The sequence below is a fragment of the Trachypithecus francoisi genome, unplaced genomic scaffold, assembly GCF_009764315.1.
Source record: "Trachypithecus francoisi isolate TF-2019V2 unplaced genomic scaffold, Tfra_2.0 Lachesis_group3, whole genome shotgun sequence".
In the NCBI taxonomy this organism is placed as follows: domain Eukaryota; kingdom Metazoa; phylum Chordata; class Mammalia; order Primates; family Cercopithecidae; genus Trachypithecus; species Trachypithecus francoisi.
The window spans coordinates 122,078,963-122,092,200 of record NW_022681468.1 but is presented as its reverse complement, the minus strand read 5'-3'; the positions used below and the strand labels follow the sequence as shown (position 1 = coordinate 122,092,200).

The 13,238-nt window shown below is 37.8% G+C and overlaps 1 protein-coding gene across 8 annotated transcripts in view; it reads left to right on the top strand.

The window, feature by feature from the left end:
* IQCH (IQ motif containing H) overlaps positions 1 to 13,238 on the top strand; it is a 256,264-nt gene that overhangs the window by 42,033 nt on the left and 200,993 nt on the right. For all 8 annotated transcript variants that reach the window (XM_033189642.1, XM_033189645.1, XM_033189641.1 and 5 more), the window contains exon 5: positions 12,368 to 12,484. In XM_033189642.1, the coding sequence (XP_033045533.1) occupies positions 12,368 to 12,484 (117 nt within the window). The remainder of the gene's footprint in view (positions 1 to 12,367; positions 12,485 to 13,238) is intronic.

The window sequence follows — 13,238 nt, the reverse complement described above, 5'->3', positions numbered from 1 at the left end:
CAGCTAGAATGCAGTATACAATCATGGCTTATCATGCAGCCGCCATCTCCTGGGCTCAAGCAGTCCTCCTGCCTCAGCCTCCCAAGTAGCTGAGACTGGGACTAGAGGTGCATGCCACCACACCTGGCTAATTTTAAAATTTTTAGTAGTAGCAAGGTTTTGCTATGTTGCCCAGGTTGGTCTCAAACTTCTGTGCTCAAGTGATCCTCCTGCCTTGGCCTCCCAAAATGCTGGGATTACAGGGGTAAGCCAGCTCCCAAGCTTCATTATAGCAGCCCAAACAGACTAAAACAATACGAAAAAATAACATAAATAACCACTTCTCCATCACTTAGATTGAGCAGTTATTAACCTTTACCATTTTTGCTTCATCTATTTTTATTGAAGTGTTTTAAAATAAAATAAAAACCTAATGACATTTCACCCCTTAATGCTTTTAACATGAGTCTTCAAAAATGAACTGTTTCTCTTTCACTCACAGTATCTTTATCTCACCTAATAAAATCAACAATAATTCTTGAATATAATAAATTTCCAGTTCATATTTAGATTGCCCGAGTTATTTCCCAAATGACTTTTACTCTTCTCTTATCCAATCCTGGATCTGTTATCCATTGCATCTGATTATTTTATTTCTAAAGCAGAGGGACTCTGTTTAGTTCATTGCTGTAACCAGTGTCTAAACAGTGCCTAGCCTGGAGTAGGCTCTTAGTAGATGGCAGCATAGTGGTTAGAACTATGGGTTAACATCCTGGCTCTATCACTTATTAGCTATACTTGGGCAAGTCACTTAACCTCTCCACGCCTCAATTCCTCATCTGCAAAATCAGTTTAACAGTAGTATCTGTTGTACAGTGAGTGCTGTATAAGTGTTAGTTATTGTTCTTATTTGTTGATAAGTACTAATCAACCTCTACTATGTACCTAATACATGTTGGGCCCTATTTTAGGCATCAGCCAAATTTCTCTGCTCTCATGGAGCTTACATTCTAATTGGGGTTGAGTAGTGATTAGGAAAACAAAAAACAATTTGAAAAGTAAACATCCAGTTGTCCCTCACTACCCATGGGGGATTGGTTCCATGATCTCCCTTGAATACTAAAATCTGTGTATGCTCAAAACCCTGATATAAAATAGTGTAATATTTGCATATAGTCTATGCACATCCTCCTGTACACTTTAAACTCTAGATTATTTATAATACTTAATACCATGTAAATGCTATGTAAATAGTTTTTATACTCTATTGTTTAGAAAATAATGACAAGAAAGAGTCTGTGTATGTTTGGTACAGATATATTTTTTAAAAAATATTTTGAATTCACTGTTGATTGAATCCATGGATGCAGAACCCATGCATATGGAAGGCCAGAGTGAATAACACGTTAGTTGGTGAGAGAAAAGCTGGGAAAGGAACATAGGGAGCACTGGGATGGTCTAACTTGTAAGGTGACATGTGAGCACATATTTGATGGCTCTGAAGGAGCAAGTCATGTGCCTCCTTGGAGGACATGCATCTAGACAGAAGAAAGACCCTAAATTATGAGTGTGAGTAGCAAAGAAGAGGAGGGTGCAAGGGAGAGTGAAGTGGGAAAAGTAGGAGGGGCCAGATCTTGTAGACCATTGTGAGACTTTGGATATTACCGCGTGAGAGCGAAAGTTATTGGAGGCTTACACTAGAGAATATGACTTGCAATTTGAAAGGTCCCCTACAGACAGAGTAGTGAATGCTATAATAGAGTTTTGGAAAACATGCTCTTGTAGAGCCAGAGGGTATGCCTAATGCCTGGGCTTTGATGTAACCATTAAGTGCATCATGTTGAAAATCTTTTTCAAGAACAGCAGTATGACCTCTGCATCCTAGACTGCCAGCTCACATATAGTATGTTCTTCCAACAATTCTTCAACACTATGAGGACCTTCAACCCATTGACCTCTCATTATTTCACTATTTATCACTTTTGTCTTATTGTCTTTTCCTTCTCAGCTAGATTAGATGCCATGGTTTTGGCAGAAATTGTTACTTCTCTGCCGAATATCTATTTCCTCACCTATATTACTAACAGAACTGATTTTACTTAGGGTGGCATTATGTCATAAGGAATAAGATTCCTCATTTCTGAGCCTGCCTTAAAATATTTCCACGTGTCCCAGTTCTGTCCAGTTAGTACCGAGCAGCAGTCTACTGGGGGTTGGTTCCAGGGAATATTTTGCTTTTCTAATAACAGGGATAGTCACAGCTGGCATGTTCCTTTGCCCCTATTTCCCTTTCTCCTTTCTTCCTTCCTTAAACACAGATATGACATCTGGAGCTGCAGCAATCATCTTGCAACCATGGGATGACAAGCATGGACAAAAGGCAACACCCTGATGATTGTAGAGCAGAAAGAGAGAAAGGAACTGGGCCCCCAATGGCTTCTCTGAGCAGCTGAACTAATGCTAGCAATTGACTACCTCTGCCGTGTGAGAATAGACCCCAGAAGGGCTTTTTGTTTCATAATGTCAGATCTCTTCGGACTGATTCAGTGGTTCAGCACCATGGTCTCTCCCTTGCAAACGTCCTTGTCCATCTTTCCCTCCATCATGCCTGGGAGACAAAACACAAGTCTGGTTAAACCTAACGAACTGCTCTGTTTGCATCTGAGAAGCTAAATATAGCTGTAGTACATCTCACAATGGTGCTTAGTGGTCTGACTTTAATTTTATGACCCCAAATTTCTGGTGGGCACTAAACTCAACCTATATGTGCTATCACTTTTCTGTAGCAGAATCACTTTCTCATCCCTTGAGACGGCTATTTTAAACTTTCTCCTCTCTCTTCATACCTCCAGCACCCTTGTCTCCCCTTACTTTCAGCTGATGATCTCCCTTCATACTCACCCACCTCATTTTTTGTGTCAGAGTCTGCTAGTATCCCCAGTATTCCTCTCCCTCTTTCTTTGTAATAATGCCCTTGATCTTTTTAGCTAGAAATATGGCTGTCCCATGTAAAGACCATATTTTCCAGCTTCCTTTTTAATTGATTGTAGCTATATGGCCAAGTACTGGCTAATGAAATGTAAGGGGGAGTATTATGGGTAGCTTTCAGGAAATGTTCTAAAAAGATAGAGCTGGGTTGTGCCCTTTGATCCTTTTCTTCTCCCTCCTCTCTTTTGCTACATGGGATGAAACTATGATGCTGGAACTCTATCTAGCAGCCATCTTAGACAGGAAGAGTAGGTCCGCATACTGGGATAGAAGAGTACTGAGCTAGAAGGGGTCTGATTCCTAACAATTTTATGACTTCCAAATCAACCCTGAACAACCTACCTCTGGACTTCAGGTACATGAGAGGACTGAATTCTGTCCTATTTAAACAATATTCTTCCCGTTTCTGGTCACATATAGACAAATGAATCCTAACCAAATACATCAGCCTTTTTAGGTTGAGATGTACTTTCTGTGCCTTCTCTCTAATCATAATGGAAGTGTCCCGCTCCTATTAAGGCCAGCCTCTTATTAAGGCCTTAGTTTCTACAGTTATTTCCTCTCACAAATCATCAGTTTCTCACTCCTCAGTCATTTAGAGATCTCTGCATAACTAGCTCAGTTTCATCACTCTGGTCTTAAGTCTAATTGTTGTCTCCTCATAGAGGCTGTTCTTGACCATAATATCTAAGGTAATTTTCTCTTATTCTCTAACTCATTATCCTAGTGTATCTTATTTAGAGCATTTAGGGCAATCTGAAATTAATTTTATATCTGTTTATGTGCTTATGGTCTGATTCCTCACATACCTTCAAGAATGTAAGATCCACACGGTCAGGGACTTCATCTTTCCTGTTTCTAACACCTACTAGGCTCTCAAGAAATGTTTGAATGAATGAATGAATGAATGACTTTTGTTGGAATTAAAGAAGGAGAGATAGAGGTTGGAGGAGACCTCCCAGAGTAATTTGGGCCTGACTGAAATTCAAGTTTGAATAAAAGTGTGACCAGAAGACACTGAAGAGGGAAGAGGAAGACATTCCCAGAAGAAGGAACAGCATGCTCACTTGCAGAGGTGGAGAGAGCGTGTTGTATGTGGGCATTGGTCATTCAGCATGAAAAGTGCACAGAGCTATCAGGAAGGAATGGCAGGAGTGGGGGCTGGAAAGTAGGAATGGTTCAGACTATGCCACCCTAAGGGAAACTGGTGGAGGATTTTAAAGGTGAGAGACATATTCGATTCAGTGATTAAGGGCAGGCCATCATGCAGAAGATGGGTTGGAGGTAAAGAGACCCATCTAAGGGACTATTAAGGAGGTCTATGTAATAATCAGTGAAGCATGGACCAAGCAGTGCCTGTGGGGATTAGAGTGGGTAAAGGATCTGATAGGATGATAGGAAGTTGAATCAAGAGTGCGTCACCTAACACTTCTTTATAATGTGACAGTATGTTGTGATGAAATAAGGCTTTGGATTCAGAGACGTAAATCAAATCCTGTCTCCTCACTTCCGGATTGTGTGACCTTGAGAAGTCACTTAACCAATTATCCTCATTGGCAAAGTAGTGACAATATCATATACTTCCTCTTGTTATTTTTAGGACTAAAATCAGTTGAATATGACCACACCCACCTGTTCTGGTGCATGCCACAAAATGGGACCTGAATAAATGTTAGCTCTCTCCCCTAACCCTTCTCTTATTCTCCAATTCAACTCCTGTAGGAATGAAAAACGGGAAGGCAACATCTCAATAGAAATAGGTAAGCCTTTAGGTTTTGTGAACCTGAGGCAGTTAGGCAGCAGCTGGGCTATTTAGAAGCAGCATGGAGTTAAGTGATGCTATGATTGTGGAGGGCTTCTACTTTGTTGATCCTTCTAGCCTTAACAGGGAGATAAGAGGGGAGGTAATACAGCATAGAGTGTTAGAGCTGAATTAATAATAAAATAATGAATCATTACATTTTAATTACACCTTAATTTTAGTTGACACTTTATTAAGAAAATGTATTTTTGAATAGAGACAAAAATCCATCTAATCATCTCTCAGCTTTTACAGTTAACATAATTTTTCCATTCTAATTTCATCTATTCCCTCTACTATTTTTGGCAAAGTCTTTGAAAGCAAATCCCAGACATCGTATCATTTCACTTTATCATATGTTATTTGGTAAAGATTTTTTAAAATAACCATTAGCACCTGTAACTAGTGAGAATAGACCCCATTAGCATTTTCTGGTATATAATCTAAATCTCTTCTAACTGATTTAATGGTTCAGCACCATAGTCTCTCTCTTGCAAACATCCTTGTCCATCTTTCCCTCCATTATGCCAAAAACTTAACAACAATTCACGAATATTGTATAATTCCCAGTCCATGTGCAATTTTCCCCAGTTGTCTTTAAATTGTCATTCTACAGTTGTTTGCATGAATCAGGATGCAAACAAGGTCCACACATTATAATTGTATTTCATTTTATCTAAACAGTTTCCCTCGTTTAAAACATGTCATTTAAAGATTTCTTGAGTAATACCCGACAAGCACAGGCAAGCAAAGCAAAAATGGACAAATGGGATCACACCAAGTTAAAAAGCTTCTGCACAGCAAAAAGAAACCATCAACAAAGAGACAACCCACAGAATGGGAGAAAATATTTGCAAACTACCAATCTGACAAGGAATTAATAACCAGAATATATCAGGAGCTCAAGCAACTCTAGGAAAAAAAAACTAATAATCTGATTTTAAAATGGGCAAAAGAGGCTGGGCATGGTGGCTCATACCTGTAATCCTAGCACTTTGGGAGGCCAAGGCAGGCGGATCATCTGAGGTCAGGAGTTCCAGATCAGCCTGGCTAATATGGTGAAACCCCATCTCTACTAAAAGTACAAAAATTAGCCAGGCGTGGTGTTGTAGCCTTTAATCCCAGCTACTTGGGAGGCTGCAGCAGGAAAACTGCTTGAACCTGGGAGGTGGAGGTTGCAGTGAGCTGAGATCATGCCACTTGCACTCCTAGCCTGGGCAACAGAGCGAGACTTGGTCAAAAAAAAAAAAAGATCTGAATTGACATATCTCAAAATAAGATATACAAAAGACAAACAGGTGGCTTAGCATCACTGATCATCAGAGAAAGGCAGATCAAAACTACAATGAGATATCATCTTCCCCACGAACATGACTTTTATCTAAGGACAGGCAATAACAAATGCTGGCAAGTATGTGGAGAAAACAGAAACCTCCTACACTATTGGTAGGAATGTAAATTAATACAACTGCTATAGAGAACGGTTTGGAAGTTCCTCAAAAAACTAAAAATAGGCCGGGCGTAGTGTCTTACTCCTGTAGTTCCAGCACTTTGGGAGTCCGAGGTGGGCGGATGATTTGAGGCCAGGAGTTCAAGACCAGCCTCGCCAACATGATGAAACCCTATCTCTACTGAAAAATACAAAAATTAGCTGGGTGTGGTGGTGCATGCCTGTAATGTCAGCTATTTGGGAGACTGAGGCACAAGAATCACTTGAACCCGGGAGGCAGAGGTTGCAGTAAGCAGAGATTGTGCCACTGTACTCCAGGCTGGGTGACAGAGCAATAATCTGTCTCAAACAGCAACAACAGCAAACTAAAAATAAAGCTCCCATATGATCCAACAATCCCATTTCCAAAAGAAAGGAAATCAGTGTATCAAAAGAGATACCTGCACTCCCATGTTTATTGTAGCACTATTCCCACTAGCCAAGATTTGGAAGCAACCTAAGTGTCTGTCAACAGATGAATGGATAAAGAAAATGTGGCACTTACACACAATGGAATATATTCAGCCAAAAAAAAAAAAATGAGATCCTGTCATTTGCAACAACATGGATAGAACTGGAGATCATTATGTTAAGTGAAATAAGCCAGGCATAGAAGGGCAGGATTCACATGTTCTCACTTATTTGTGGGAGCTAAAAATTAAAACAATTGAATTCACTGAGATAGAGAGTAGAAGGATAGTTACCAGAGGCTGGGGAGTGTAGTGTGGGGCTTGGGGAGAAGTGGGGATAGTTAATGAGCACAAAAATATAGTTAAATAGAATGAATAAGATCTAGTATATCAAAAGAAGGTGACACTGGCTGGTCACTCTGTTATATTCAACAATAATTTATTGTACATTTAAAAATAAAAGCGTATAACTGGATTGTTTGTAATACAAAGAAAGGATAAATGCTTGAGGTGATAGCTGTTTATCCTGATGTAATTATTACTCATTATATGCTTGTATCAAAATAGCTCATATACCCCATAAATATATATACCTACAATGTATCCACAAAAATTAAAAATAAAAAAATTTTAATGTCAATTATTTGTTGAAGAAACCAGGTCATTTGTCATATAGGTTCTTCTCACAGTCTGGATTTATCTGATTGCAATCCCGTGGTGCCATTTTACATGTTCCTCTGTCCCTAGTATCTCTTGTAAATTGGTAGTTTTATCTAGAAGCTTGATTGTATTCAGATTCTGTCTTTTTGGCAGGAATACTTTATATTGTACAATGGTGCTATACCCAGTGCCTGTGTATTTTCTTTTATAGCATATCAAGAGGCAATTTCTTTTTTGTCTTTTAATAATTTTTTTTTTTTTTTTTTTTTTTTTTTTTGAGACGGAGTCTCGCTCTGTCGCCCAGACTGGAGTGCAGTGGCCAGATCTCAGCTCACTGCAAGCTCCGCCTCCCGGGTTTACGCCATTCTCCTGCCTCAGCCTCCCGAGTAGCTGGGACTACAGGCGCCCGCCACCTGGCCCGGCTAGTTTTTGTATTTTTAGTAGAGACGGGGTTTCACCGTGTTAGCCAGGATGGTCTCGATCTCCTGACCTTGTGATCCGCCCGTCTTGGCCTCCCAGAGTGCTGGGATTACAGGCTTGAGCCACCGCGCCCGGCCGTCTTTTAATAATATTAAGACTGATCGATGAGTCCAAGAATTATCAGCTGAATTTGTCTTTTATAAAATTCTCTGCAACTTTTCACTTAATGATATTAGCAACCATTGATATTTGCTTTAATACATTATTTCATTAGGAATTACAAAGTAGTGATTTTTAGAATTCTATCATTCCTTTGAATTTTTTTAGCCTCTGTGAGGAAGTTTTCTTTAGCAACTCTTTAGTGACTCTGAAAACCAGTTTTAATTACTTACTTTTTGCTTAATTACTTTTTTTATTTTATCAATTTTTAGGTTAATTTATCAATTTTATCAACTAGGTTTTTGAGGGGAAGAGAATATTATTAAGAACTCATGGATTTTTATATGTTTGAAGTGTTTCAATCGATTGTAATCGTTATTTTGGGCCCAGTGGGAGCCTCTTTCACATTGGCTCCAGAATAGTACTTTATAATTTATAAGATACTTAACCGTACATTAGTCATTTGAACTTCACAAACAACCCTATGAAGCTAAGTGTTACTACCCAGTTTTACAAATGAGAAATCTGGATCACACAGCTCAAATCAGGACTTGACGTCTATTGTTCTTTGTATTACATGAGACAGTGATTGAAAGAATGAGTGTTAAAGGTGACTAAATTCTTTGTATTTTTCTTTTCTCTGCTTTTGAGACTAAACAGCAGCTGTCTTTAACCAGTGGGAATATGATATTAAGCAATATCTACTTAAGAAGACATTACTTGCAGCAAACACTGTTGATAATACTGTAACTTAGTAAATAGCCTCTCTCAACTTTTGTTTGTGAAGCATTTCAATTTTGATTACTCTGTGTGGGATCTACTGCTCAGATGTGTGTCATTTTATGGTCTACCCATGTCTGGGGAGCTGGCATTACACGCTGCCTAGTGTTTTTAATTCAGAAGTTCTTCTAAAAGAAACCTTAGCCTCCTATATTCCAACCCTAGTTTTAATAGCATAAGCTATTTCCTTCTTATATAGCTTTGTGGGCATAGTAATAAAATAAATACCACAAAATCACTGATGAGATGAAAATTGAGCTCCCTGCTTCTGTGCAGCCATGTAGGTAAAACAGTAATTGGCTCTGATAATAACTTTTGTTCTTACAAACCAAAGTCTAAATGAGAGTCACATTTGATATATCTGCTTATAATTACCATCAAAAGGAGAGAATACAAAGTTTAGATTGTTTAGTGACTCAAGATAGATTACATAAATTGATATCTTTTCTTGACCAATTTACTAAAATTTTCTGAAATTATTTCTGATATTTATCTTACTGTTGATAAAAAATGATCATCTTCCAGAGCATACTTTCCTGCTTAATGGAATGATTAATTTTATTTTTGTTTTTGAAGTCTATAATTGATTTTCTTGAAAACCTTATCATTAGGTCTCATAATACAGCATATGTTTGTAAGTATTTTCCCATATATCACGATAGATGGTTTGTAAGACAAATTTAGGTTTTGAATGTATTTGGTAGTGAATTTCAGTGAAACATTGTTATGTTAATTTTTTTTTTTTTTTTTTTTTTTTATGAGACTGAGCCTCACTCTGTTGCCCAGGCTAGAGTGCAGGGCATGATCTCAACTCACTGCAACCTCCACCTCCTGGGTTCAAGCAATTCTCATGCCTCAGCCTCTCAAGTAGCTGGGACTACAGGCGCCCGCCACCATGCCTGGCTAATTTTTGTATTTTTGGTAGAAACAGGTTTCACCACATTGGCCAGACTGGTCTCGAACTCCTGGCCTCAAATGATCCACCCACCTCGGCCTCCCAAAGTGCTGGGATTACAGGAATGAGCCACCATGCCCGTATGATTATGTTAATATTCTTTAAATATAGATGCCTTTTAAGTGTTTTTGAAAAGAGCAATTAAATCATGTGTGCTACATATTACTATTTTGGTATACACAAGCATTGGTACCAAATTAGTAAATATGAGAATATTAATATTTTTAAATTATCTTTTAACCTCAAATCATTGCTTTAGAACCCAACAATAAAGAATTGATAGTACATCTATCATTTCTGTTGGATTTCTATTTACATACTGATCTCTTTTCGGAAATAACTGTGTCTAGTACTACAGAATTTAACAATAAGCAGAACACTACAGGATTTTAAGGCCAGTTTTAACAGTGATTCTGTATTTGGCCATTTCCTCCCTATACCAGACCTATAACCACACAAACTTGATGGAGCATGATAAAACTAAGAAAACTGTTATGGCCCACTGAGCAAATAATCCTATAATTTAAAAGTTCTAACAGCTTAGATATGATAGATGAAGCTATTACCATCAATTCTGTATCCAGAATACACACATTTAAAAAATACCCTAATTACAAAAACCCAGATCCAGTCAATATAATACATATTAGCAATTTCCCAATCCTTGGTAGAATAGAAATTATTCTGAACGTTTAAGAAGGAAAATATTAGGTTCAGGTATTAATTTCAATAGAAGAGGCAATCTGCTTCCATGCAAAAACCCTGGAGTAGTGCTGTGTTACCCACAGAAGAAAAGCCATTTATAATTAGGTATGACATTACTTTTGTGACCACGTGTACTTCAAGGAGAAGGAAATAGACATGCCTTGTTTGAATCCTGTATCCTTGCCCAGATTAAATAAAGTCGACGGTTGAGGGCAGTTATTTGGAGATTTGGTTTAAGAAATGCTATTGGTCGGGTACGGTGGCTCACACCTGTAATCCCAGCACTTTGGGAGGCTGAGGCAGGTGGATCATGAGGTCAGGAGTTCGAGACCAGCCTGATCAACATGGTGAAACCCTGTCCCTGCTAAAAATACAAAAATTAGCCAGGTGTGGTAGCTCGTACCTGTAATCACAGCTACTCAGGAGGCTGAGGCAGGAGAATCACGTGAACCTGGGAGGCGGAGGTTGCAGTGAACCAAGATTGTGTCCCTGCACTACAGCCTGGGTGACAGAGCGAGACTCCGTCTCAAAACAACAACAACAAACATGCTATTAAAAAGTAAAAGGAAGATTTGGAATATCTGTTAAGAAAGACCTTACCTAGACGTATCTATGCTTATCTAGCATACATTCTGTAGATATTTTTGTAGCCTTCTTCTTCACTTTGACCTTAGGCACAGACCCTTTATGAATGCTTATGTCAAAGAAATAGCTGGATCATGAACAAATCTGTCTGATTCCTACAACCATTTTAACAACTGCATCAGATCACCCTCAAAACTAAGACACTTAATTGAAAGGAAAACAGTTAAGTTGCTCACGGTACTTCTAACCTCCTTTTTAAAAAGTTACAAAGCCTACAAGCCTACATATTTTGACTCCATTTTTATGAAATGTCCAGAATAGATATACATCAGTAGAGACAGAAAGTAGATTACTGGTTGCCTGGAACTAGTGGGAGGAGGGAATGGGGAGCAATTGCTAATGGGTATGAGGTCTCATTTTGGAGTGATGCACATGTTCTGGAATTAGATAGTGGCGATGGTTGTAGGAATATACTGAAAACCACTGAATTGTACACTTTAAAGGGGTGAATTTTATGGTATATGCATTGTATTACAATTTTAAAAATCACAAAAAGACTAGAAATTATTAGTAATACCATATTCCCTACGTGCGAAATTATCTTTTAGCCTAAAATCATAGAATCCCAAAGCTCGGGCATGGTTCCTCAAGAGACCATCAAGTCTAACATGCATTTTGCAAATAAAGAAACTGACTTCCATAGAAGTGAAGTGACTTACCCAAGGTCACACAGAGCAGTCGAGAGGAGAGCTGGCACCTAGGGGTCCTGACAACTATCTAGTGCCCCTTCCCACCACCACTATGTGACCCACTCTCATGGTTTATTTTTAAGCATGTCAATGATAACTAATTTGAATTATTTAAAATGAGGAGTAAGTGGTTCAAACAAGAGGCTTTTATATTTTTCCTAATGAAAGCATAAATTATTCTTGCAGATAACAGAATCTCTGTGAAGGAGTAGATAAATTTGTTGTAAATTTACCAGGCCCAAATTGAGATTTACCTGTAAATGTCCCTAGAGGAAAGTGGCCACATTAACAGACCAAGGGAGCCCTCTGCCTGTGTATTTGTGGTATAGATTTCATTGGCAAAATCCTTGACCTGGAAAGCTAAAAATAAATTAAGACCAGGTATTCTATCTAGTCCTTTGCCCACCTTGGTTGGCTTCCAGCGTTATTTTTGAGAAAATGTGTCTGAGGATGTATTTGTGGGAGCAATGGGATACACGAAGGAAAACCTATAGAAAGTTCCTTTTCTGTGAATAAAAGGGACTGATTGATTAGCAGCCTAAATAAAAGATCCAAATATATTTTTTTCAGTGAGAATTTCATTAAAATAATTATTTCCAAAGAACTTTAAACTCCTTTGAGGATATAAAATGTTAGTAAGCATTTTTGTTCATCCAGCATGAAAGTTTCATTGTTTCTTTGTTTCAGCAAAAGATAGGGTTGAATGTAAAAATCATGCAGGATCCTGAAAACATCCACCACAGAGCTGCTGTAAATGTGAACTATGGAATCAGTTTGCCATATATTAATCAGAGAAAAGCATGTGTAAGTAATAAGTTGGTTTAATGAGCTCTTATTTTTTAAGAAATAAAAGTCATTTATTAGTAGTGTAAGATGTAATGTAGATATTAAGTAAAGATTGTGATCCTTTTGTCTTTGGAATTTTTTGGAGATGGAGTGGCTCTCATTCTGTTTATAATTAGCAATGATTAAGAAAATGTAAGCCTATTTTAAAGACTCATTCTTTAATGAGTCTTTAAAAATGAGTCTTTAGCTCATTCAGATTTCTCTATTTTATTTGATATTCCTAAATAATCTAGTACCATAATTTTAATGAGGAAATAATTTACCAGCAAAAAGAATTAATAGAGAAATTTTAAATATTGTATTTCTTTGATAGTAGGCTTAGCACTAGAAAAATCAAAATAAAACAACAGCACAGAATCCTCTTCACTTGTGTATACTCTCATAATGTACAAATATTTGAGAATATTATTCTAAAGCTGAGGTAAGCAGGGACAAATCCTTTATGTCAGCAAAATAATGAGAGGGAAAAAGAATCAAAGGTAGATTTGCAGTAAGAGATCTCAGAGTTGATGCCTATTTTTGCCATTGACTAGATGCTACCTTGTCCTAAAGCAAGGATTGTACTCTTTCCATGTTGTGGAGTTTTCTTAGGAGAATTAAGAGTAGTGCTTCATTTTAACTGGGAAATTATTTAATTTGAGATCATTTCTAACACTGAAAACAATTACTGAGGTAACATCTCTATTTTTGTAAATACATTTTTAACCTTTGG